This window comes from Phalacrocorax carbo, chromosome 8 (assembly GCF_963921805.1).
Source record: "Phalacrocorax carbo chromosome 8, bPhaCar2.1, whole genome shotgun sequence".
NCBI classification, from domain to species: domain Eukaryota; kingdom Metazoa; phylum Chordata; class Aves; order Suliformes; family Phalacrocoracidae; genus Phalacrocorax; species Phalacrocorax carbo.
Window position 1 is genome coordinate 1599809 of NC_087520.1, and position 27205 is coordinate 1627013.

The 27205-nt window shown below is 54.3% G+C and overlaps 1 protein-coding gene across 6 annotated transcripts in view; it reads right to left on the reverse strand.

The window, feature by feature from the left end:
• ARHGAP26 (Rho GTPase activating protein 26) overlaps positions 1-27205 on the reverse strand; it is a 183526-nt gene that overhangs the window by 99090 nt on the left and 57231 nt on the right. For 5 of the 6 annotated variants that reach the window (XM_064458239.1, XM_064458236.1, XM_064458234.1 and 2 more), the window contains 6 exons: positions 24229-24339; positions 23270-23374; positions 22369-22498; positions 21878-21978; positions 19171-19265; positions 10251-10329 (listed from right to left, as the gene is read on the reverse strand). In XM_064458239.1, coding sequence (XP_064314309.1) covers positions 10251-10329; positions 19171-19265; positions 21878-21978; positions 22369-22498; positions 23270-23374; positions 24229-24339 — 621 coding nt within the window. The remainder of the gene's footprint in view (positions 1-10250; positions 10330-19170; positions 19266-21877; positions 21979-22368; positions 22499-23269; positions 23375-24228; positions 24340-27205) is intronic. The other variant, XM_064458235.1, reaches the window with a different exon arrangement.

Below are 27205 nucleotides of genomic sequence, written 5' to 3' on the forward strand. Positions count from 1 at the left end.
TCAGCAGAGGGGAGACCGCGATCCCACCCTCGCCAACCCTGCCCTCGGCACCCAGGGAGAGCTCCGTGAGCCCCGGGCGGCTGCAGAGGTGGGCTCCTGGAGCAGTCCTGGGATGCAGCGCAGGGCTCGCAGTGCCCCTTCTCCTCCCTGGTGCTGGGAGCCGGCCCGGTGGAGACTTAAACGGTCTCGATGCCCCTCTCCAAAACTGCAGCAGGACGTTGACCCCTTTCCAGGCATGTCCTAAAATTCCACAACGCTAATAACCTCCCTGGGAAACTACTCACCCCCAGCACGTACACAGCACCAGGAGCGTGCACAGCACTCGCGAGGAGCATTTCTACCACGTGGCATCCAACAAACGCTGGTTGAGAGATGGCGTTGGGGCACAACCACCCCGCGCGCTGCTGCAGCCGGAGCCCGGCCCAGAGGCTGCCTTCCTCGGCAGCGCTGCGCCCGCAGCCTGCCTGCTCCTGCCAGAGCCCAGCCCAGCTCCCCAGCTCCGCACGGGCACGGCGCTGCAGGGGGTCTGCCAGGAACGAGGGGGGCACAGGAGGGAGACCAGAAGTACAGAAATAAGATTATTAAAATGTTTGGAGTTTCAAAGGGCAGACTTTCTTCTGACGCTGCAGCTAGGAGAAGGCAAAAGCCTGGGTCAGGGGCCGTGGTGGGACTGTAGCAGGACAGTAAATCACCACTTAAAATGAAATGCAAGGACCGAAAAAGGAGGAAACAAAGAAAGAGGCTAGTTTTGCAACTGACTGTACAATGAACCACTTTGATTTTTAATTAAGCGTAGAAAAAATACTCTAATAGTCTACTCAATTTGGCAGAGAAGTTTGTTCCACGAACATGGAGCTATTCCCTGATTTTCTACGTGTTTCTTGAATTGTCTGCTCAAATAATTCTGAGTAGAAGTGATATAAGAGCAGAGAGGAAAGGAAAGCAAACATACTCTCTTTGGTCTTTCATTCCAATGGAGTGCTTTGTGCCTCCCCACAGAGGCTGCCAGCACAGCTGGACAGATGCAGGCGGAGGGTGGACAGCCAGCTTCACACCAGAGCTGTGTAACGAAATCACTTGATGCAACCACTCCGCAACCTTTCCTTAAGCGGTTTCGCCTGTCCAGGCCCACACTTAGAGGCGAGTTACCACACGTCAGCAGATCTAGCTTGTTCGCACACACGCTGCACTCGTCGCCAGCACGCTGCGATTCAAGCTGGGTTAACCATCGCTCCCCAGGGACTCTGCAGACTCAGGTCACCTCTCACCACCACGCGCACCTCCTGGCCTGCACCAAAGTAAAAGAAAAGCACGTGCTGCGGCACAGCCGGTGGGTGTCCCACACGGAAGGTGTGTGTTGTACGACGTCCTGTGGATCCGTGAGCGGACCTACACTCACAGCCCTCACTCCTCTGCGAGTTTGCCTCGGTGGGTAGCAGCAGCAAGGTAATACGAGAGGAGACGGGCAGCTGCCAACGCTTCCCCAGCAGAGCCAACACCATCTCCCAAAGGGAGAGAGAAACCCAGCTCGTCTCATGGGACCAGCCATCCCAGTCTTCAAGTAAAGCCCAGCTTCCACGGCCAATTAGTGCAGCCCAGACCACAACGAAGAGCGCTGTGGCAAAGGTGGCTACAGCACGGAATGCATTAAATGACAAGGCATTCATGCACAAGAGATGAAAACCACAGACAGGAGCCGCTGCTCTGCTCCTGGATGTCCCCAATGACAGAGCTGGAAGACAGAGAAGAGGCCACAAACTTGCCAGAAGCGGGTGGGAAAGCACTCTTAGGTGTGTAAACGCAGTCCAGAGGGCTCTTTTCTCATCTTAACAGATGATCTAGAATGCTTCTCTCAGCATTTTTCTCTTTGTCACCCAAACAGCTTCTTAAACAAAGGACAAAAAGCTGTCAGCCTGAAGCAGCAGTGATTCTGGCTGGGTAAGCTAGCAACCACTGAAGCAGCATTTGCTGGAACCATAAATAAAAGCCTGAAGTCAAGGCTTAGGACCTCACTGGCTTAAGTGCTTTAGAAACAAAATAAAAGCTTATAAACTCGATGTAAAATTACTACTATTATAGGCTTAAAATAGGTTACAAAACAGGAGAGGGAGAAGAAGGGAACAGCAGTAAGAGCATGTGATACAGAAACTAGCATGACAAATTATCATTCGGTCTGAAAGCTCAGGCTGATCCTCTGGGGATCTCCTTCTACCACCTTGCCCCCAAAAAGAGGATGAAGAGCTTTTTTGGGGCAAAAATCTTGAACTGTGGGATGCAAAAAAAAAAGACAAGCAGGAGCTTCACTGGGCCAGGTTTTGCTGCCAAGCCGGCAGCGGGGCTCACCATCACCGCACGTGACGTACGTCCACCGAGGCAGAGGTGCCGCTCCCGTAGGCAGTTCAGATGCTCCCAGGCGGTGGGGGACCATGGGCAAGACTGCAGGCTCAGGGAAAGTTCACTAGGTTGTCTGGGTCGGGGAGCAGAACAGAGGCAAAAAGAATAAGTAAACAATAGAAACTTAGAGACTGAGAGGGGGCAGAGCGGGGAAAAGTGTTCTGTTCAGCAAAGACAGAGACAGGCAGAAGGAGAAGCAGCAACAGGAATGAGGCAGGTCATGGAAAACAGAAGAGAAAAAGAATTTGCCATAAGCAAACAAACCCAGATAGGATGAAGGCCCTGAAAAAAAACGCAAGATAAAACATACGCCAATAACCACCTTTCAATCCACCACGGGATCGAGGGGGTAAAAAGATCGGCGTGGAAAAGACCACGAGGAAACACGCTGAAGAGGCGGGCACGGACCAAATCCCTGAGAGCACCAGAACAGCAAACGCGACGATCACCCCGACATCTCGCCCGCAGGCTCTCCCATGCGAAGAGAAAGCAGCCAAAGACCACTATCTGTAGCCAAGATGTTCTGGGTGAAGATTTTTCTACCATCTCTAATAATTCACTTTTCCCAGTGACTACCAATTTAGAGCCAGCGCCCTCGGAGAAAAGCACTGCTGGTATTATCAGTAATGGAAGATGTTGGTCCCCGAGTCCCGCCTGAAGCCGGTGTGGCAGCGGCTGTAAACACCGCATCCGAAGCACAAATCACTGGTCCCCACCTTCATCAAAGAGGGTTTTTCAAGCTCTGCTGGAAACACTTAGCTACAGAGGTAGTGAGTGCAGTACTAAAACCAATATAGAAGAAGAAAGTGACCTCTGAGGAGTCGGAGATGAAATGAATTAAAACAATAAAGCAGATCTGCAGCTTCCAGTGAGTCCTGGCGCAATACGAAAAGGCTGGGAAGGCCTGCGGTTGGTGCCCAACCGTCCCCCGTGGCGGCGCGGGTGTTGGGATGAAGTCCTTCAAGTTAATTTATTTTTTGAATGAGCCAAAATGACAGGAATGCCGAGGTTGAAAGCACTGGATTGAGTTCAAAAGACATCATTTCCACTGGGAAATTAATCTCTCACCATTTTGTATAATTAGACAAGGAAAATGAAAAACAATTCCAGAAAGAATTCCCAGAAGCAATAGCCGAGGAGGAGGCGGGAGGCGAGGGTGCTGCACGTTGGACAGGAATGCAAGGCTGGGCTTTGTTGTTAGGCTGGGCTTTGCTACAAAAACACAACACGACATTTCCAGAGCAGCAATGACGAACGAGCTCCAGCACCGCCGAACAGCTGTCGGACAGGGAGCGCGGCCGAGGGGCCGGGACCAGGACCACGGCCGTGGGAGCTTCAGAGGCGCTTCCCGGCACGCTGCAATGGTGGGCGCCATCCCATCGCCGTCGGCCTCGGCCGAGCATGCGGAGGAACCGCTGGAGACCCTGAGCGGGGAAACACCACAGGGGAGGCTCCTGCCCTGCGGCGGCCAGGCCGGCGGTGGGGCGCAGGGCTCGGACCAGCAGCCATGCTGCCGGCAATTTCGCTTTGGTTCTTTTTACCAAACCAAATCAACCCACCACGGGTTGGCTCTGAGGAGGGCGCGGGCCCCACCACGGCAGGGCACCCCGGCGTCCGCCGCAGGGACCCTGGGAAGGGGCCCCAGGACACCCCGGGCCCAAACCGGAGTGACAGGCGATGGTGACTGAGGCCGTAGCCTCAGGCCTGGAGGCCATGGAGGGACAGGGAGGCGGGAAGGACCCCCATGGCTGGGGAGGGACACAGGCGCAGAGAGACCTTAGTTTTGAAGGTCTGTGCTCACCTCCCCTCAGTTTACCATGATTAAACATCACCTGCCCCCAAAATTATCAGTTGCTCATTTTGGGCAGCAGGAGAAGGAATACAGAGGAAAAGAAGAGGGAAGCGGTTCTAATTTGGGGCTGTGCCGAGTTTTGGGGACAAAACTGAGAAGCGAGCGCTTTCCCCACCCCGTGCAGCACAAACAGTGCGACAGGCACAGCTCCGGGGAGCACATCGCTCCCCCAAACCCGCCGCCCCCCGGGGTGGGTGGGCGAGGGCAGCCCCAGGCACCCCGCGGAGCTCCTGAGGATGCAGGGGAGCTGCCCTCGCCCCGCTGGGGCACAAGTGCAATGAGCGGGCTGGTCTCAGCTTGCCATCTAGTGGAGAGCAGCCGTACGGCCTCCCCCCACGCCTCCCTGCTCCATTTTGTGGTGCCCGCACGCCCCCAGCGCTGGGGGACGAGCACCAGGAGCCCGACCGCCGCTCCCAACCCAGCGCGGAGGTGACACCAAACACGCACGATGCAACACTGCCCGGTCACCATGTGCCAGGGCGGCCTCCACAAGCCCAGCAAGGGTCAGGGTGGCCTTCACAGCCACAGGGCCGAGGACGAGGTGGGCCCTGCTGAGCTGAGTCATGGCCAGGAGCCTGGAGGTGGCTGTGGAAAGGGAATCGAGTCCTTCACGCCCACCACGATATGCGTGATTGCCCCAAGCTCCTGTGGGCTGCAAGCAAGAGCCCTCCGCACCCTACAAAACTGGGCAATATCAGACCCCCCACCACCAAGGAAAGGCTCTGGGTGCTTGTGCAGGTTCACAGGCACTCAGACACGCTGACCTCACCTGGCACCTAATTTCATCAGGCTAATAAACAACAGACCCACCATAAACTCCAAGCCAGGTGGGAGCCACATCTTGACTGAAGCCTGAGAAGGAGTTTGGTGTGAGCTCAGATGGAGGAAGAGAAGTAAGCACAAAGCAGGTAAAACATGCTGCTGAAGTGGCGGCCAGGAGTGGGCGCAGGGTGCTCCTCGCCTAAGCAAAGGAGTGGCACATCTAAGCAGAAGAACACTTTTAGCAAAGGGCTGCTGGTGCCTGCAGACCTTCGGCACCTTGGGAAGGCCTAAGAGAGTTTAAGTGTCTCCATAATATCTCAAAAAATCATTTAAGAGACTTTGTGGATCTTGCCCTCTGGGCATCCATTAATTCAGCTGTAACTACTTCTGAACGCCGCGAGTTCCCAGCACTGACAAACAGCATCGCGCTTCCAGCCATGCCCAGCCCTTGGCTGGGAACACGAACACAGTGTCTCAGCAGCCGGCACCAACCCCAGACACCGAGCTGCCACTCGCCTGTCCCCACAGCCCCCAGCTTCACGCAGCTCAATGGCCGTGCAGCCCAGAGTCCTCACACGGAGGAGCAGATGTGAACTGGACACGACTGAACCTGGGCGGGTGGGAAACCCTGGGAAGGTTTCTAGACATCAGAGCAGTGAGGTCCTGAAATATCCTTCCAGAATGGGAGCTGAAAGCTTATTTGCTTTCTGGAGGATGGAGCTTCATTACCTGAGGACTAAGTGATGCCAAGAGGAGCAGGGCCCTTGCAGTCCGACACCTGGGAGGTCCCGGGACAAAACCCACCAGCCTCTGCATTCAGTGACCAGCCTCGAGCCTCCCAAAGCATGCAAGGGACTTTGTACTTCGTTCTTGCCTTTGCAAACCTGCAGATTATGTTAAAGAACCAGAGAGAGGGTAAGGGGAGCAGAGAAGGAAAGGAGAAAGCACTGCTGATGTGTCTCCATTCCAGAGTCCTACAAGGGCATGAGACCGGCTGCTCGTCCCCAGCCCGTGGTGCACTCAGCCATACACCACTAACAAAACCAGCTCCGATATGAAATGCTGGCTGTATATTTTTAGACTGGTTAAAGAACAAAAAAGAAACCCAAAACAAATCGAGCAAAGGGCAGCATGACACGAGTGCCAGAACAGCACTGCTCAGATCCCATCCATGTCTTAGCTCCCCTGACAGGATCAAAGGCTGTTGGCATTTGCCGTTTAACGCTAACTCCTTCATCACCGCTCAGGGTTATGGACAACGGAACAATACAGCTCAACAGGGATATGACCTAACATGTTTCATACCCTTAACCCTCTACGTGCCCTTACGTTGTGAGGCTCACTTTCCTGAACAAACGTCTTCACATCCCGAACGCTTCAAACCCAGTACCCCACTTCTGCCCTCACTGACGTGACAATGATTTCTAAGATAACCAACCTGCTCGGAAGGTAATAGCAGGAACGGCTGACACCGACATCTCTCTTTTGGCTGGCATGCTCGCTGCAGACTTGGCAAGCAAAGCCACAACCTTACTAAAATGCTTATCTTGTTCAGGTCTTTGCCACAAAGCAAACAGCCTAATTTGTGCCTCTCTTAATCCTGCAGCCTACCACAAGCACTGCTATGAGCCAACGCAGCTTTTGCTCTTGACTTAGGCTCCAGCAAAGTTTCAGAATCACTCTGGCCTCCACCATATACGTTTGCAAACTGCATCACCAGAGGAGAAAAACCATAGGAAACTTATTCTGAATATCCTAACACAAACGAATGCAACTGCTCTGTTACGGAGTTAGTATTTTCTCCTATTAACAGCCTCTGTAACATAAAAGAAAACCCAAAGTCAACACAGGGTTTTTAGCCAAATTAATAACAAGTGGTAAGAGTTAACAGTCTGATGATAGCTATCTGGAGACTGCTTTGACTGTAAGATATATAATAAATCTTTTCAAGTTGTGACAAATGTCTTGGCTAATGCAGCGCACATTCTATGTTTAGGTCTTACTAAAATGTAATACAACATTTGGTTTTAGTTTTTTAATTATAATTAAGAAACAAACTCCAGTCCCCTTTAATCTCTCCACAGCCTGAATTTGCACATGGAATTACTGTCCCTACTGTGCCAATCTTTTCCACATTCAATATTCAAATCAAAGGAAAACCAGACATTCTTTCCAGCAGGGTTTTTTTTTTTGCTTACAAAAATATAGACGGAGCATAGAATGGATATTTCTAGGAGTCCAAAGGTTAAATCCTTGTCTCTTGCTCAAGGAAATCTCTGCAGAGTAGGTTAACGTCCCACACCCCGGTGTTGCAAGATAAGAACCCAAACAGAACAGACCAACACCACCTTTGACAGATCGAGGAGGATAACCGAGGACAAGGAGCTACCTTGCCTGTCAACACGCACCACCTTCGTCAGTAAAATGCCTCTTGGATCCATTTCCATACAGGCTTCATTCCCATGGCTCCCGCGCCACACCTGGAAGGCCAGGTTTAGAAGCCATTAGCATTTAAGTGCCATGAGGTATTGCATTAATGCGCAGCAACAATCCTTGACGTGCTGGATGAGCAAGCCACCCTAAGCTGATGGGCATGATAGGGAAGAATAGAAATACGCAGGCGGCAGCACAAAGATCTGTGTGTTTTTGGAAGAGTTCACATAACCAGATTCTGAAACAGGATAATCCAGGCAGTCCTGCACTGGTTACTTCACAGCACCTTTCACACATATAGCACTTCACAGGCACGCAAAGTTTCTGGCTGCACCTCTGCAACCCAGTCCTAACAGATCGGCTCTGCTCTTGTGCCAAGTCCTGGTAACATCGGCGGGTCAAAATGCAATGGGATGACCACATTCGTGCGGCTCCCGCTGCAGGTGACTGGGTTTTGCATCCTCGCAACAACAGTGCTCGGTGGAGGCGAGGCAGTGGGAGCAGGTGAGCAGGCTGGAGGAGGACAAGGCTTGATTTGGACTAGGAGCACATTTTTTTTCTGAAGAAATTGAAAATCATAGAATCATAGAACCATTAAGGTTGGAAAAGACCTCTGGGATCATCAAGTCCAACCCCCAACCCAACACTGCCATGTATCCTAAACCATGCCCTGAAGTGCCACATCTATGTGTTTTTTGAACACCTCCAGAGACGGTGACTCCCCCACCTCTCCGGGCAGCCCGTGCCAATAAATATTATCTCATCTCCAGGTGTCGCCACAATCAAGGTAGGGGTTAATTTAGGAGGGAACAAGACAGCTTGCATGCTGGAACTGGAGAGGTTGGTATGTCTTATATCCAACTATCTTCCCACTAAAGCTGCCCCAGGGCCACCCGGGTCAAGAGCCAGGGTGGAGGGGCAGGCTAGCTCTCCCAAACAAGGGTCCCCTTTTCAACACGACAGAAAAAGGGAGCAGAGGCTGTCCTGTGCACACAACACACAGCTAGTCCTTTATTGCCTCTGTGCCTGCATGTCCCACAGTGCCTGTGGAAATAGTGTGTCTGCAGGTGTACCTGAGCATTTTTGTTCCAGAAGCACAATTTTGCTGCAGGGAGGAAACCAATGTGGCAGAGCGCTGTGATGACCATCAGAGGTAGATCCAAGCTACGCAGCACATCCAAGCTACGCAGCTCCTGTTGGGAGCAGCATTTATTCAGCTTGGAGAAGGAAAAGCTTTGTGAGGACCTGACGGCACCCTTCCTGCAATGAAGGCACCAGAAAAACACAGCCAGGCTCCTCACAGGGGTGCGTGGTGGGAGGACGAGAGACAATAGGTGTAAATGGAACAGGAGAGGTTCAGACTGGGTATCAGGGGAAACTCCTCCAGGAAGACAGTGAAGCAGCAGAGCTGGAGGCCAAGGAGGCTGAGCAGTCGCCTTCCTCGAATGCTTTCAGCACCCGACCAGATAACAGCCCAAGTAATCTGCTGTGAGCAGGAGGTTGGACTAGAAACCTCCCGAGGTCCCATCCTACCTGAATTACCCAATGGCTCTATGATTCCAGGCTGAAACCTGGCTGTGACCCACAACGAAATGCTTTACCCGACATACACAGCAGCACCCTCACGCACACACAGCCTTCCAGACCTCCGAACCACCCCACGTTTCAAAAGCGAGTTGCTTCACTAAGCCCAGCGTGTGCTTTCCAGCATTCACTGAACAGCCCGCGTGGCTCCACGTCTCACCTGGCTTTAATGAACATTTCTTTCTGATAAACAAGGGGTTTTTTCGAGGATTTGGAGAGAATCTGCTCAAATCAATACCAGTCTGTGGCAGCAGGGCTGTGCTGGGACGGGACACCCCGCTCCTCGCATGGACTCTCCTGCGACTGCCAGAGCCTGACTCAAGCCCAGAAGCACAGACATCTACTCCAAAAATGTACGGGCTGTCCCGTAACAGTCCTGGCTGCTCTCGCTATCCGCAAAGTTTCTCTTTGTATCCTGCTACGCTTTTGGCCACGCCGAGGCACAGAGGCCCACAGTCTAGTCTCTCTCCGCGTACAAAGGCTGCTCGGCAGTGCTGTGTTTGCCGTTCGTTGCTGGACGGCCGCCACGCCGAAACCAGGCAGGACCGTGCCACCGACGCGCAGCGCCCACCCCAGCGCTCCTCCGGGGCAACCCAGTCAGAACCAGCCCAAGCTCTTCGAGCTTGGCAGTAAACTTTTCATTACATATTAAAAAATAAAATAAAAAACCCAAACCAACAACTATGAGTTTTCTGAAAAGCTCCATAATCCCTTCCAGAGGTGAGGAAGCCTGTGCAGCTTTGGCACGACAGGAGCAAACACAGCAGCGAGGAGGCTATTGCTGAGTACGGGGAACAGGGGCTACACTCCTCCGCTCACACGAAATCTGCAGTTCTCTGCAAGACCCAGAAACAGCTGCCAGATGAGTCGCAGGACTCAAAAAGCCCTGGAAATCTACAGCGTATTTTCTTCCACTGCTTTTTTTGCCATGTTTTCCCTTCAGCACAGCACAGCAGCGTGTTTGTGCTGGCCAAGCCTACCCTCCTCCTTTCCACCGCACCTTCAAGCAATCCAAGCACAGGAGATACAGTATTACCTCAAATATTTAACTAAGGGATTAAACTATTCTCTTGGCAGAAGGCGCGAGCTGCCCCACAGATACAGCTCTCGCACCGGCTGGCAGGCGCTGCGTGACAGCCTGCTTCGCAGCAAACAATCTGCCCCAGGCTACGAAAAGCTCTCCACAATTTTCTCCAATGTTTTTTTCACTAATATTTCTGCTCACCGGTTCCCGGCCATCCATTGCCTCCATCCATAGCCTTCGGTCCTCTTCTGAAAGCGCCTGCATGGTGATCACGCCAGGCCTGCGGAGATAAAGGCAACGCTGTAAATGAGCTGCAGGATGGAAAACAAAGATGACAGAGATAAATTTCCCACGAGAGAGAGTGAGGACAACCTTCTTCCTAGCCAAGCCCCAGCAGCACGGGGCCGAGCCCAGCCTGACCAGGGATGTCCCTGCAGGTCCTAACCAGGGCCAGCAAATGAGCGGAGGATGTCTCCAACGATCGACACACATTTTCAGTGTTTTCAAGGAAGACAGCTGGATGCCAAATTCTCCCTCTGGCTTTCAGCCAGACAGCTCACCTGCACTTGGGCTACGCACGTCCATGCAAGGGCAGGAGCAGGCAAAGAAGGCAACAGAGCAAGCAGGAGGCCCACACATTCCCCCCCACCCCGAACCACCACCATCCCAGGCACTGGCTCGTGGTGGGGACCTGCTGCTGCGTGAAGAATTTGCGCTGTAAATCCAGCCTCCAAAAAATAACTCTCTGTTTGCTTATTTATTTAAATGAGAAGGGGAAAGAACAGGCCCAAGCGCCTGCAAACGAAGCACGGGGAGCCAGGGGACACCACCAGTCCAGCCTTTGCCTTAGGGTCAACGTCATCCACCGCTAAGCAGACCCTAAGTCCGCTCCTGGACTGCCCTTTCCATACAAGGAGTTAAAATTAATTATCTAGCTCTGATAAGCATACCGCCAATGTCATGATGGATTTAACACGGTGGAGAGTATTTGCACAACTTCAGGTGTGGCTGTGTTTGCACAAGAGAGGAACGTGCTGCAGAGGGTGAAAGCCAACACTGTACTCCCATGGGCCGCGTCATGGGCTCATAATTCACTGCATCTCACTTGGCTGCAAGCTGTCGGGCTTCCCAACCTCAACATCCCAGCTCATCTTGCAGCCGGCAGATCCAGACACAAAAAGGCTAGCTAGCCCTACGACTCCTCAGCCTCACGCCTTTGGGTCGGGGTCTCCAGCTTCCGAAGGGGCGGCCACATCTTGCCCCGCTGCCGCTCCCAGCAAACCCCGCAGCGGGGCCGGGCTGCCCGCACAGGACCCAGGGAGCAGGCAGAGGCCCCAGTCTCGGTGAGAGATCTGTTTGTTTGGTCTAGCCAATTCTGCTTCCTCCCAGGCTATTTTCAGATGCATTAGCAGAGCGTGGCAGCTATTTCTGCAGGAGGAGAGCGGGCAGGAGCCCTGGCAACGGGGGAGACGCAGGCATGGCCAGAGCGCTGCGCCACTCCGCGTGCTCGGGGTGGTTATGGGTGCGCTCTCTGCAGCAGTGCTCGCAGGGCTTCATCCATCGAAAGTCGGACGGCAGAGAACCTCTGACGCTGCTCTTCCCATCCACGGCCAAGCGCAGCGGCTCCAGAAAGGCAGCAGAGGCAGGATCCCCGCGCGCGGGGCACCGGGCCGCCACGGCACAAGGAGGGAAAGCGCGATTTAACCTCGGGAGCTGCCCACCGGCTACAGGCCGCGTTCAGCAGTGCACATAGGCTCTTTTCAGTACTAAATCCTCAAAAATTGGTAAGGTCTGGGAAGAGGGGTAATTTCTAACTTGCACTTCCCAAAAGTGACTCGGCAGGAGAACGTGAGCTGCAACAACACTCTGCAAAGGTCCTTTGGTCCTTGATAAGAGCCGATCCTCTGTTAGAAAACATTAGCCGGGGCTCTCACAGTGGTTGGTTTGGCCCATCTTCTGCCACTTCGGTGGTACGCGTGGGCAAGGAACAAAGGATTAAACCCTCTCCCTAACTCTGCTCCCCATCCAACCAACCCAACAGCTGGCTTTCGGCACGCACATACGGCCGCTCAGCACCATTTCACCATTGGACGCCGTGCATTCAGGCTTGCAACAAGGCCAGGTCCAAGTAAACCAGACGCAATGTGTTTTATGTCCACTAATCCCGTTGGTGACTCAGTCAATACTCACCAGCTTAGTGGTTTAGAAGTTTACTCATTTCGAAGGGAAGAGGAAACCACTTAACCATCACCCCATTTGAGAAAGAAAAATGTTTGACATCCAACCCCAAATATTTTCAAAACTCTGAACCAAGGTCCTTGATGTGCGGAGACAAAGCATTCAGGAGTAGCCCCTGGTAGCTGAGGAGCTGCAGCGGCACCGGCTACGGGCTGACAGCAAACCCTGCCCCCGCGGCGGGAGCAGGCTTCTCCTTGGGTGACCACAGGTCTCAGCTGCACCTCCTTTCAGCTAGGGCTTAAGTCTGAGTTTAAGGCAAGCTGCTGCTGAAGGCACAGATATCCCAGGCAGAAAGCCCTGAAAGGGCTCGAGCTCAACTAGGGAGACATGGGAAAAGGAAATATTGGGACTTCTGTCTCTTTAGCCAAGACATCAAATAAAAAGAAATGTAAGTGGTTCATTTGTGTGAAAGTCGACACAGGACTCCCAGAGAAGTGACGAGGATCTAGGGCGACAATACTGGTATCCGGCATGCCAGGTTCCCTCACACACAGGGCAAAAAGGTGATAACATGAAAATGTTTGTTCTGCCTTTGAGCAGATAACAACTCTTTGGGCTTCACTTCAAAGTCAAACTTTCTTAACAGCGTGAGGGGAGGGGCTGTGAAACTGAATTAAAAACCTATTTACATTGCAAAGAGCTCTGCACTTCCTCCCACAGCGTTCATTTGCCAAGGCACCCGTTGCATCACTTTCCTGAGCAGAGCCCTCTTCCTGGCTGCGATGCATTTAAAATGCACCCCACGCGTTACACCTCAATCGTTACTTATTTGGACGATGCCCACGGGGCACCACGTGCTTAATAGCCAGGTAGGATGGCTGGCGCTGAAACAGCATCCTACAGTGCTATCAACGTGCAGCCGCGCTCGACGCGCTGTCTGCGGCCAGCCTCATTTTCACAGGGTTTCCTTGAAGATCAACCGTTTCCAGAAGTGTGCTCGTTAGATTACCGATATCTCAATTATCCACCGTAGAGCCTGAAACAGGGAAAGCCCTTCTCTGACTTCCTTTCCCAAAAGATAAACAAAACGTATCTATCTTTGCTCCCTCACCTAACATACAAATGATCCTGAGTACTGGAGTTTAGCTAGATTTTGCTGTTGGGTAGCTCACGTCCCCTCCCGGAGCCTGCGGCGGCACACACGGACACGCACCGGAGGGGCCCCCTTTACCCGGGTGGGCCTGCCCACCCGCGCCCGCCCCGAGACTGTCGCGTCGGGACAGCAAGGCGCCCTCCTGGATCCCACATCTAAAACACACAAACATGAACTCTTGTGGCAAACAAGATAAAGGACCTGCTGATTCATTCCTAGATGCTGCATCATACATTTCAACCTCCAGGCACCAAAACCCTTTGCCTTCTTCTGGGGTGCAAGGAGGGGAAAGGGATGTTTTGTGACCAGCAGGAATCCATTTCTAAACTGTGTGGATGTGGACGTGTGAGGCCAGGGTAGAACATGGTAAACGCTTCACAAAAAAGTATATTTTCAATATGCCACCATCGAAAAACTAAAGAGACTTTTCCATATGAGACCACACAGGAAATTTGAATTTTCTCAATATCTCAGCTTTTGTGAAAAAACAGCCTGGGTTTAAGGAGCTATGACTAAGCACGCAGAGAAAATGAGAAAGTCCAATAGCTCGTCCTTCCTTCCAGAAAAACAAACAAATAATGAAAGCAATAGAAACAGATAAGAATTTTCAACTCCTGTAGCAGCTTATCATACCAAGACAATCTAAACTGCTGAATGAAAAAACATAAGAGCAAATTAAAATCAGGTCTCGAGGGCTGAGCGGAGTTGAGTGCACGGAGAAGTCTGCAGTCCCGGTCTGAGCAGAGCAGTGTACCCGTGGGCTGCTGGTGCCCCAGACGGGACCTCACGGTCGTGGGCTGCTGGTCCAGGCACCAGCAGCGAGACATGGCCCCAAAAGATGAGGAAAGGTGTAAATACGGGGGGGGCTTTGTTCCTGAATTCAGAAAGTCTCAACTGTGTAAAGTAAAGCTTAAAGCACCGTCAGTACAACCGCCGCCAGCACGCTCGGCAGGGGCCGGTGTCGGTCTCCGTGGCCGCCGAGGGGGGAACGAGCTTCGCCCGCTCGCTGCCAGCCCGCCTGTGAAAACCCCATGAATCGCTTTGTTTGAAAGGTCACTGGAAAGGCGACACCCGCAGAGGAACAAGTACAGGTTGTATCGCACGTGCTGTCCAAAGCACCGGCGAGAGCCGCCGGCCGGCCGCAGGCGACACCGGCAGCGGTGGGGTGGCCGCCGGCCGCGGCGCAACCAGCCCCGGCGCTGGCCAGCGGGGAGCATGCCTCAAAGAAATATGCGGATCCGTAAAGCACGTACCCAGAGCAAGGCCAACAACCTACCTAGGGACAACCACCTGGTCAGGGAAACGCTCGGGCAGGCGCATGGCAGCTCACCCGCCCCGACGCCAACCGCTACGCAGCGCGGGGCAGCGCGGTGCCCGCCGCTTCGGGGGCACGCAGGCAGCAGCCCAGGGGAACGGCACTGCGTGTGGAGTTCACTGCCTTTATGAACGACTAAGAGACCAAAACCCCCAAATTCTGAATACCTCCTGTTCCCAGAAAAGCCAATTGGTATTAGAAGCACTTTGCTTCTAGCCCTGAGCGATGACCTACATTATCCTAAATTACACAGCCTTTGTCATCAGCCAGATGAGATACTCCTCCTTCTAAGGCTCATTTTGTAAGGCATTGGCTGTCGTCCCTGTTTACCTTGTTTACAAAACTGATTTAATGCACAAAGACTACAAATAAGTTTAGCTGGGAAAAAAAGGGCCCTGAACAGTAAAACACAGTATCCCTCACACTGGGAACGTATTTCAGCCAGACACTGGAACGCCATTCTGCGGCTAATTTTGCTGTAACAACGCAATAAAATACTCCTAACTTCCCACATTGAACAGGGAATCCTTAACCTCCCACAGCAGAACTATTTGCAAATGCAGCGTCAGGGATTTCTTAGACCTCTCACAAACACCTCTATCACAGCTTTTCAGTCTTCAGCATTGGAAGCTTCAGCATCTCCTGATCAGACAACAGGAAAAGGAAGCAATGTTGTAACGACAGATCAGGCTCAAGATTTTCAGCTCAGCAGTGCTGACACTTTTTTTACAGGAAAATACCCAATTCTGCCCCCCACCCCCACCCCCCAAACAAACAACAGCTTCTCTGGGTGTTCTTTAAAAAGCTCCAAGCCTGCACCCCCCATGCCATGTACACCGGGTTCCCAAAATGCAACGTTGACGAACCCATTTCTGTGCCGATGAAGGTAACTGGGGAAGAGCCAGCTGAGGCTGCCACCTCTAGGCTGCACGGCAAACCAGGAGCTTGAGCACAGTCCCGCCGCTCCTTTGGAGCTCCCCGGCACCACAACGCGGGGATCGTACCGCGTCCTGCCACACCGCGCCAGTTAGGGCGGGCAGAGCTTGAAGAGCTACGCAAATTTTATGGTGATAGTAGGTAAAAATACTTGAGTGGAAGGTGAAATTTCTTTGCATGTACTCATACGCGTGCGTGGCTGTTAGCAAGGGATCTGATCTGTAACAAGCCGTAATTAATGCAGGTTTTATACTGCCGGCTCCAGCAGGAGACAGAGGGGTAACCCCGGCCCCCAGCCCAGCCGGCGCTGCTCCATCCTCCTACCCCGGTTAGTAAGACGGGCACAACTTGTCAAGCCTTAATAAAACAAGCTGAAAACTAAGCCAGTTTGCACACAGAAAACTTTAAAAAAAAAGAGATTGAATACACCTTAGGAGAGCCGCGGAAGGCAGTGGGCTTCACTTTGTCCCCAAGGCAGGCAAGTGCCTCACTGAAAGCCACAGAGCGACACCGCAGCGGAGCACGGGCTACCCGCACCCGCTGCGGAGCCCGGCGGGGGACGCCGGCTGGCAGGTGCCTTTGCAAGGTGATTTAAGCATCCTCTGTTGCAGCAGGAAGAGACCTTTTGGACACAGCTGCTGAGGGGCAGCGATGCGTCACCCATCCAGCACCGCCGGGCTCTTCCATGGGCTTTGAGCGCGGCACAGCCACAGGTTTCAACCCGGAGCCGGTGGATCCCTGGTGTGATGCCCCTGGTCCTCGCCGAGGGGGACACACATGCAGCCCAGCGTAGTCTCGCTGCACACGTACTTCGGAAGGGACAATCCAATTTAATTGTCCATGGGAAGCAAGCGATGTGTACCAAAAAATCTTCCTGCTCTCCTACTCCACCTGTCTCCAAGCTAACCTTCCGAAAGGCAGTTTCAGACTTCAGGAGAGGCACACTCCGGTGGCATTATCCACCCTTACCTCTGAACACCACGAATGCACGCGGTTTTCTCAGTATCACGGTGTTCTCCCGGGCTGGCTTAATGAAAGGTGACTGCATGCTCCTATCAGTTACAAGATACTTGGCTTTTGCTGGACATTGCTTACAAGTCTAATTTTCATTTAGAAGTTGCATACAGAAAAGAAAGGGGAAAACTGCTCTAAGTCAAAACACAGCACATATGTGAGACAGAGAAGCATCTTGGGGATGTTTGCCTTAATCGTAAACAGACTTCCTGCGTGGGGCTGAAGAACAAGACATCAAGTTTCTGACTTCTCTATTAGTAGAGACAATAAAATACACACAAAACAAAAAGCCAGAAAAAGAAAACCAACAACAGAAAAACCCAGCCCAGAACAAACAGCCCACTACACAAATCAGCCTCCTCCGTTCTGCGAAAACAGACCCGGAATTCGATCCAGCTCGCCTTTGGCCAAAGGTACCCAACCGCTTGTGGTCAGCGGACTCGGGTGGAGAGGGTGGGCTGAAGTTTCTGTCCGTAAGCCCGAGCTGATCTCCTCCACCACGAAATGGGAAGCAATGCCTCCGAAGGCGTGATCTCCCTGCTGCCCGAGCCTGGCCGACCTCCCGAGCAGCGGGCGCGGGTCTCCCTCCCGCGGTGCCCAGGTGAGCCCCAGCGCCTCCAGCCGCAGCCAGGCGCCTCCGCACAAGGAGCTCCAGGTCACCCGCGGCCCCAGGGCGATGCGGCGGAGCCGGGCCAGGCTCTGGCAGGACGGCTGCCGGGCGGCACCCACGCGGTGCCAACCCCCAATAATCCCGGGCCGGCAAGGAAACCATTCCCAGATACACACCGCTTTCTAGGACAGGCCAAAGCACGAGTACCGGGCGAGGTGAAGGTGATTGCCAGCGAACCCCGGACATTGGCAGCGTCACCCGAAGCCCTGATGGTGCCCAGATCTCCCAACACTCAGCATGACTATCCCAGGGAGGGGGAGACGGGGTGCGCACATCACACGCTCTTTTGGCCATGGCAAAACCTGTTTTGCCTCCTCTTCCTCTTAGCTTAAATATTTTGGAAATAACCATTATTTTAGACAACTAATGATGAATTCTGATACCAAAACTATGCAGAGTTGCCTGTGTACTGTGTGGAAAACCAGCCTTTTATTTCATTTTCTGCTCTCACTGTCCTCTCGGGCAGGGGCAGTCTCTTGCAGCAGGAACATGTACACGAAATGAGCAATTTCTCAGGTTTCCCCGCCTTTGCCGCTCCCCTGCCATTATTTACATTTAGCAGGCATATTTCTGGAGTAGCTCTTGATCCCATGCCTAGCAGGCTCCTGACATCAAGGGAAGGTTCAGCTGCCTCTGAACATGCTGCAAAAGAAAACTATTGTGGTGGCTGGCTTCTCCTCCTCCCAGTTTTATTTTGATTTTCACATTTAAAAAAAATATCTTCGGGGCAGAGGAAAAAAAAAAAAAAATCCCCATGTCAGCAGAAATACTGCAGCTTTCTGGAGGAAAGCACAGCTACAGAGTGCGGGAGGCAGCCCCGGGGTTATCTTATCCCTGAGCCAAGACGGGCAGAGCTCCATCACCCCGACCCCTCCCTGCCCCGGGCTGGCAGCAAGCGGGGCTGGCACCGAAACGCTGCGGACGCACAGGCTGGGCAGGGAAAGGTACCACGGGGTATTTCCAGCGTTATTCAACACCTTGGGTTTTGATGAACTCGGGTTTTCCCGAGACCTCCTGGGCATTCCCGCAGCTGCCAGCGGAGGGGAGGACAGCTGGAACATGAGCAGGCACACAACGGGGAGGGCACAGACATTTAGTGACTTTGGAGCGAGCTTTTGTAAACCATGTAAACTTCCTGCAGCGAGGAAGATATTTGGCAGTGACTAATACCACTTGGAATAGCAACCCCAGCCTGGTTTTCCTGTTTATATATGTAAGCCATGCGTGATGCTAATTAGATATGATAACAGGCTCTCATTCCTAGGCGCTATAGATTGAATCCACACATACATCTGGTTCAGCTGCTACGTGATAAATCACAGCAGAAAGCATTTTCCTCCTGCAGGAAAAAGAAGCGAATGCAAAGCGCCCGGAGGCGCAAGCCAGACTTCCATTCTCACCCATCCACAGCAGACCAGCAGCAGCCACTCTCCAGCACAACAGCTAAAGTTATACATACCCAGTGCTGGAAAGAGGCATCATATCCCTGCCAAAACACCCACTAAGCATCTTTTCCATACTTGCAACCATTCACCTTATGCGGCCAGAGACTGCAGAAGTTCTAAAACACCATGAAAGTTTGAGGGACTTGAGTAACTCGGCACCTTGTAAACCAAAGCACTAAATCTACTGAGAGCACCTGACTGGAAGCACAAGGGAGAGCGCGTTTCCACAGACTAATGCTTTCCATCCACGGAGGGGATGACTAAAGAAGAGAAACATGGAAACGGCACACGAACAACCCAGGAAAGCCAAGTGCGGACGAGCGCCGCCTCTCCCTGCGAACGGCTAGCGTCACCCCCGGGGCGCGCATCCTCCCGACGACCCGGGCCGCAGGTACGCCCTTGGCACTCACCGATCGACAGCTTCCACATCAAAGCAAAACCTCTTCTCGATTGAGTCCGTTTTGCGCCGTGTGCAAGATTTGAGGATAACAGCTTCGTCTTCTCCCTGAGACGAGACAAAATCGCAGGTAAGGCTGAGAACAATCAACCCGCCGTGTGCCTGCCCCCAGCACCCGCTGCGCTTTCAAGGAACCTGTTCAAACCTGGGGGGATTTGGCGATATCAGCCCGCTAGAAATACATTTTTATACATCTGACACGAAGACTTCTCTTTTGACCCTTGCAACCACGTTTATTCCAAAATCTTTCATGAGAAGCTCTCCTTTCTGACCCCACACAATTAAATCTGTGCGTTAAGCACCACACAACCCATGCTTCAGGCAGGCAGGGTGTGCTGGACCACAACTTTTGGGCAAAGTCAGCTTTATTTTCCATTGTTGAACAATGCATCATAGACCTGGCTGTCAATTTTCACTCCAGGCTGCATTTTTGGCAGCGTTCTGCACACGAGACCTCTTAACGGGAGCAAACATGTCTTAAAATGTTTATTATATAACAGAGCAACAACAAAACCATTCTCCCATCCAGGCATCTGCATCCAAGTTGTACTGGATTTCCACACTCGGAGCAGCGATCCAGGCAGGATCCGTGTGCACTGCTGTCCTCTGCTGGAGAAAATCCCTGCTCAGGCCCTGCCAACAGAGACATTTCTCCTACAGTTTTTAAAATCCACTGATGACTCAATAGAAAATGAATTCTGAATGAGTTCCTGGAGACGGCCACTTTTCTGTGCTCTCTGTGCTGTTCTTGATGACACCTTGGCTGACCACCCTGTTCCCTGACATCACCATTTTTCCAGGAAACATGATTAGGGACCAAGAACAGACCCAGGAAGACAGACCTGGGAGAGCTCCCTGCAGGGCTTCTCCCCGGGGTTCAGCTACCTGCACCCGGTGCTCCCCAGCCCGGCCTGCTGCTGGCACGAGGCTGCTCCCAAGCTGCCCAACTCCCCGTCCGGTATTCAGAGAATGCCCCTGCTTCAAACCCGCCAATATCCGGCTCCGGCCACAGCTCGAGGCACGTTCAGGTGGGGCCGATACCACACACAGTGACCTTTGTGACCCACGAGCGAAGGGTCTCACCCTCCAGCACCGGCATCGCCCGTCGCTTGGCGCCTGCTCCAGCCAGACCCCGAAACGCCCGGCAGCGGGGCCACAAGCCCCTCGGCCGCTCCACGCTCCAACACCCGCGCCCACCATCACCGACGGGCTCTGCAGCCTGGATAGAGCTGCCCCAGCATAGGCAGCGTTTCGCGCCGGGGTTGTGCAAGCCACGAGACGCCGGGCAAGCATCCCCACCGGCACGGTGGCTGGCACGGCACGCCGGAGCAGGGCCCCTGCCCTGCATGAGAAGGGCAACACGGCCGTGTCGGCAACGCCCGCACCCCAGGGTGCAGGGGAAGCCGTGAAATGGGAAGAGACCACATGAAACACAGTGCAGCCGCTGATGATTACAGGGCTGGGATGTTTTAATGCTGAGTTATAATGAAGATGCTCTGAGGCAAGAGGAAATTAATTTTAAAAGCTGCCCTCCCCACGGCCAGCTCCCTTTGCCAGCAGGGAGCTGCACGGCAGCCTGTCCAGCTGCCCGAGGCGCTCCCCTGCAAGGGGATAATGTTTGCAAACCGTCCCAGCCAGGAACACTCCGGGGGGGGTCTATTGTTCCTGCTGTACAGAGGAGCAAAGCCAGTCCTGCCTACAGCTGGGCTTACGCTGCCCCGGGAGCAATTGGGCACATGGTGTGCACTGGCCCCCCACACCCCACATCTGCTGCTCCCCCTGCTCCTCTACACCCCCTCGGGGCCAAGGGGAGCTCCAGGCTCTCCTGTGGCTCTGTCTAAAACAAAACAACTTCGTTGGCCAAGTCATAGGCATTGGGGAAGGAGCAAAATGATGAACAGGTTCTCTCCTCCAGGCCTCGGAGCAGGAATCAGGGACTGGGGAGCAGGCGCCCACGGAGCTGGAGCGTGGTGGGTGTGCGCGGCACGACCCCACTCCTCTCCCAGCCCTGACCTCCACCTCCACCCACAAAAACAGCCACCACCTCGCAGGGCATGGTGCAGATGCATGACCCACCACGTGCCCAGCATCACCAGGGACAGCGAGAGCAGAGCCGGAGATGCAACTGCGCATACTTTAGCTTTCAAAGATGTCTCCTTTCACAAACAGAAATGAGTAAATGAAGGTCAGACCTAAAAGCCAGAGGCAAAAGGCCCAGTCTCAGCCCAGAGGCAGCTGCTGCAAGCTCATCCTCACAAATAGATGTGTGCAGACACCAGCCTGCAATATGGAGCTGAAGCATGAAACAGCGATGTCCGAGGGGCTCTATCCACTTGGGAAGCCGGCTCTGCTCTCAGCACAGCTGACTATTCCCAAAGATCTGTGGGCTTTTGAGGTTTTCTTGTCCTTTGGGTGTTTTTTTTTTTTGTGTGTTCTTTTTTCCTTGTTTATTTGTGGGGTTTTTTTTAAACAAGGTGCAGAGTGAATTCCCTGTGTGACACCCGCTCAGCCTGGAATGAATCTGACCCACTTGACTTGCATTTGTGTCGCCTCACTAAAAACGGTTCAGTCTGAGCACTGGGAGAGCGTGCAGCCGGCAGCTCCGCAGCGCTGCCCGGCAGAGACCCCCGCGACGCAGCCCTGCTGCCTGTGGGACTCACCCCTTTTCCTCCAGATTTCTGGTCAAACGGCACCATCGTGATGCGCTTTGATTCCCTCTGGTACGTGCAGTAATGCTTCACCCATGAAGTCCCAAAGTGACCTACAAAGTAAATGGAGTTTTTATACCGAGAATTAGTACGGTTTCAGTGCCCTCCCATTAATAACCCGTTATGTTTAACAACCATTTAGCATGACAGGTTTCTGTACCTATGGTTCTTGTTGGACTTCACAAGTGGATTAAGCATTGTTACCCCCCTTCTGTTCAGGGGAAAGACTTTTATCAGGCACTGGCAGTGATTCTCCTTCCCAGGGAGTGCCTGGCTCCCACATTCCCACCTTAATATCCCAACCGCTGGGCCAATCCCTCTCGTCCACGGATTTTGTAGCCTGATGAATTAGCCTTTGCGCCCCACGCCCTGATAAACCACCTTCCCCACCTTCCACCTCGCTGCACTGCCCTGGCAGGCAGCTCCGCCGCCCCAACACCTACGTTTCTCCTGCACGTAGAGGTAACCCTCCATCGTGTAAGCGCTGATGTTTTTGTGCTCGTGAGGATTCTCCTTCATCTTCTTCATCAAAGATTCAACCTCCGACCTCGTTCCTTCAAAACGATTTCTTGTCTGCAAATGAAAGCAGGAATGCCTCCTCCAGTGCATGGACCCAACGCGGCCGCCTCTGCAGCCAGGAGGCACCACGCAGCGGCGGGACCCCAGAGCTGGGTCACTGCAGCCCGTGTGGGACATGGGACCAGGGGAGCCCACTGCCAGCCACAGGACAGGTTTTCTTCCTGGGCCCGGATTTAAGCTAAAAGAAAAATCTTACGACAACTGGCCAGCTGTTTGTACTGTGAGTTTTGTGAAAAAGGTGTTTCAAAAGAATGAAACCAGTCTGCGCCCTTGGGAGAAAAAGAGTCACTCTTTAACAAGAGAGGAAAGCAAAGCTGCAATGCCAACACGGCAAAGCCCAGCACACGCGTCCGACACGCGGGCACCAACCACGCAGCCGGCAGAAGGGCTCCGCTCCACAGCCCCGAGGCTGGGACGGCGAAAAGCGCTGCACGTGCCAGAACGAACAGCGCTTCGAAACCCTTGCAAAATGGTTTGAAACACTCACAAAAATCACAGGGCGCGTGACGGCGTCTGCCCGCTGGCTGACTCCTGGGGAAGCTGGGCCTCTGCGTTCGGTATGCCGTAGGGAATGAACTGCCATGTCGGCTGCGTACGCGGCGCAGCGTTATTTACAAAAAAAGAATTTGCTTTCAGTGACACAGTCAAAGCCTCTGGCTCGATGGCACACAAAGAAAGGAGAATAAAACCTTTACTAAAAATATATCAAAAAGTGTTATTTTGCTCAGCAGGACAGTCACGGCGACAGGCACGTGGCACACTTACGTTCTGGATGCTGATTGTCAGCTCTGTCTTGAAATCACTGAAGTCCTTTGCAAGCTCGTAGCCGTGGTGGTAGAAGGTGAAAAGCCCCTGCAGAAAGGCCAGCAGCTGCGTTGGGGTAAAACGAATCAAGACAGTCAGTAGAGACCCACAGCCGCTTTCAGAGCAACCGCTGCGTAGGGGAAGCGTCCCTGCAACGCCCCGGGGGCAGAGGGGCTTGCTGGCAGTCCCTAGGAGGATGCCCTGTTCCTCATTTCACTTTCAAAACCTCCTCTGAATGGACCCCAAAGTTGAGTCTGTGCTTTCCTTCCCCCTGCCCCAGGACCCCTCACCCCTCTGTCGTCCCGCGCCGCACCACCGAAGCCCTGGGGTCACCGAGAGCAGAGCCGGGAGGTGCAGGAAGGAGCCGGGAGGACAAGCAGGCAGCACGCTGCCGTTCCCTGCCTCGCGCCTCTCCCAGCTCCACGTTACGCAGCTCTCAGCGGGAATTACATTTGCGAAGAGCCGGGGAGGTTTGGCGCTTCCCGGAGGAGCTTTAAAGGATTTAGCATCTGAGCAAAGGCCGATCTTAGGAAACTTCTTTTCTCTATTTCTGTCCCTCCTGTGCTCTTTTTCCCATGCGAATGTTACAGTTCTGTTATTTTTTTCCCCAGTCAAGCCTATTTTTCTTCTAATTGCCACAGGCTGCACAGTCCAGCCCACCACGGCCGAGATGTCCGCAAAATCAAAAATGAAATGTTTCTGGCATGCACGTAGCTGCTGAGATAACGGCTCTGCACACCGGAGCTCACACAGGCGCTTCTCCCCCCCAAATCTCCCTTCAAGGAAGGGGCGGCAGGGTGAGGCAGCCCCCCACCCCCCCGCCATCCAGCTGCAGGGATGCTCCACAGCACAACGCCGCTCCCCACAAGCCCCTGGTCCCCCATTTTTGGCATGCTGAGGCCGCTCGAGTGCTCACTTACAGGTTCCACGAACTCAAACATCTTCCTCTCCTGGACCTCTTGCACCTTGAAGACATACTCCAGGGAGACTTCATAGAAATGCTGCCGAACCAGGTCCACCTGGCTGTCTGCCTGCAAGCGCCGGGGAGGTGAAAGAGGAAACACAAAGTCACTACTGACCGGGAGCGCTTGGCCTTGCGACTAGAGGACATCTGGGTCTAATGGGAACGTGTCCGTGCAGAACAAATTCAGCTTCAGACCCCAGTCCAGGGCTGGACAGATGGCACAGCAATTAAATGTAAACCTGATTCACATGAACAGACTCTTTCTTCAGCTGCAAAAAAATGGTTTTGATGACTCATGTTCTCACCTCCCTGACAGCTGTGTAGAAAAGCACACATTAGAAGCGAGAAAAATGAGAAGTTGCTGCATACTTGACAATAAAAGGCAATTCTCCGCTTTCTGGAAAGCACCACAACGGGAGACTGCCCCAAACACCCCGGGGCCGAAGCCGGCAGTGCACGCGCCCCACCAGCAAGCATGTCACTTGGGTGGATCAGCAGACAACAAATCCCCTCTGCTTTGCAGGTAAAGCCCAAGTGAGCAAAAATAGGGATATGCTGCAATCCCAGTGTGTAAAAATAACCTTGTCACGCACACGGAGCAGAGCTGCTGCACGGAGAGGGGGGCGAGGGACGCGGGTATCCCCGGGCTGCTGACCCCAGCACACGCTGCTGCTACGTTTACAAGTGATGCTTTGCATAGAGCGACGCGGGGAGGTTGGTCTGGGTGACCCACATCCCTCCGGCCTCACCCCCAGCAAACTCAGCTGGTCAAAGAGCCTCACCCCCAGCACAACCCACCATCAAGTCATTGCTCAACAGGAGGCAAATTCCTCTGTCCTGGCTGAGGCCGACGGGGTGCCCTCACAGGCACCACCCTCGCTGTGCCCGGGGCCAAGGGGGACCTCCAGGGAGGAGGATGCACCGAACCGTGCACCCCGTCAGGGTTCGACATACGGCTGCTCCCACGCTCTGCAAAACCCAGCTGGCAAACACCCTCTTGTGTTCGACAGCAGCTCACTCCTGATTCTGTGTGTGCCACAGCTGTGAAACGGCCCGGTTCCCCCTGACCTGCCAGCAGCATTTGCGCTGCGCGCCCACGGTGCGCAGGCCGAGGTATTTAGCAAACTGAGTTCTGAAAAGCAGAAAATATGATGCAATCAAATAACTTTGCCCGGAGTTAAATGGCAGATTAGACTCCGTGTGTTATTTAATTGGTCAACAGCCAAAGTGGCAGAGAATTCCCATGGTTCCTCCTCTCGCCGCCTCGCCGCAGCCGTTGCTCATACGACCACTATCACCCTCCAGATGCAGACAGCAGGAGAAGGTTAGGAAATACAAAACACCAAATATCCCGGACACAAAGACTCTTCTCTGAAGACATCGGGACATGTGGTGAAGCTTCAGGCTGCTCGTAAGGCAGTGGCGTTAACTTTCCTAGAACGCTACCACCCCACCAACACCTCTCCCGTGGCTGCAGCCCCCCGCCTGGAAAGCCCCTTGGCAGGCAGGGAGCACAGCAGGAAGCACAGTGCTGGACAGGGCGAGCGCTTCCACGCACTGCTGGATGCCACATCCACGTTTCACAACCCTGAACTGCTCTTTCAAAGGTACCTCTTCCCCGGTGGGGCTTGAGCCACCAAAACCAGTGTATGCTTCCTAGCGCCCCGGGGAAAAGGTCCCAACGCCTGAACTTGGGAGCTGGCTCCCGCTTCCTCCTGCCTCGCAGCAAAAGCTGAAGTCAAAGTGCGGGGTGGAAAATGCCAGCAGATGGCACCAGCAGCCAGCGCTGCTCAACATGCACCGGCAGCGGCATCCCACACACAGCCTGCATCCCGCCCCGCATCCTGCACACAGCCACCGCCCGCATCCCGCCCCGCATCCTGCACACAGCCACTGCCCGCATCCCGCCCCGCATCCTGCACACAGCCACTGCCCGCATCCCGCCCCGCATCCTGCACACAGCCACTGCCCGCATCCCGCCCCGCATCCTGCACAGCCACCACCTGCATCCCGCACCGCATCCTGCACACAGCCACCGCCCGCATCCCGCCCCGCATCCTGCACACAGCCACCGCCCGCATCCCGCCCCGCATCCTGCACACAGCCACCGCCCGCATCCCGCCCCGCATCCTGCACACAGCCACTGCCCGCATCCCGCCCCGCATCCCGCACAGCCACCGCCCGCATCCCGCCCCGCATCCTGCACACAGCCACTGCCCGCATCCCACACCCCATCCCGCACAGCCACCACCTGCATCCCGCACCGCATCCTGCACAGCCACTGCCCACATCCCGCACCGCATCCTGCACACAGCCACTGCCCGCATCCCGCACCGCATCCTGCACGCAGCCACTGCCTGCATCCCATACCCCATCCCGCACAGCCACTGCCCGCATCCCGCACCGCATCCTGCACACAGCCACCGCCCGCATCCCGCACCGCATCCTGCACGCAGCCACTGCCTGCATCCCATACCCCATCCCGCACAGCCACCACCCGCATCCCGCACCGCATCCTGCACAGCCACTGCCCGCATCCCGCACCGCATCCTGCACACAGCCACCGCCAGCATCCCGCACCCCATCCCGCACAGCCACCGCCCGCATCCCGCACCCCATCCCGCACAGCCACCGCCAGCATCCCGCACCGCATCCTGCACACAGCCACCGCCAGCATCCCGCACCGCATCCTGCACACAGCCACTGCCTACATCCCATACCCCACGCCACACCCCACAGCGCATCCCACTGCCCGCATCCCGCACACAGCCACCGCCTAAATCCCTCACCACATCCCACTGCCCGCGTCCCGCACCACACCCCACAGCGCATCCCACCGCCTGCTGCTCTGGGCTCCTGGGCAGCCCCGCAGGGCCGTTCCCTGGCCAGGGCACAGGATCACACCTCTGAAAGTCACTGCTGCAACCCGACAG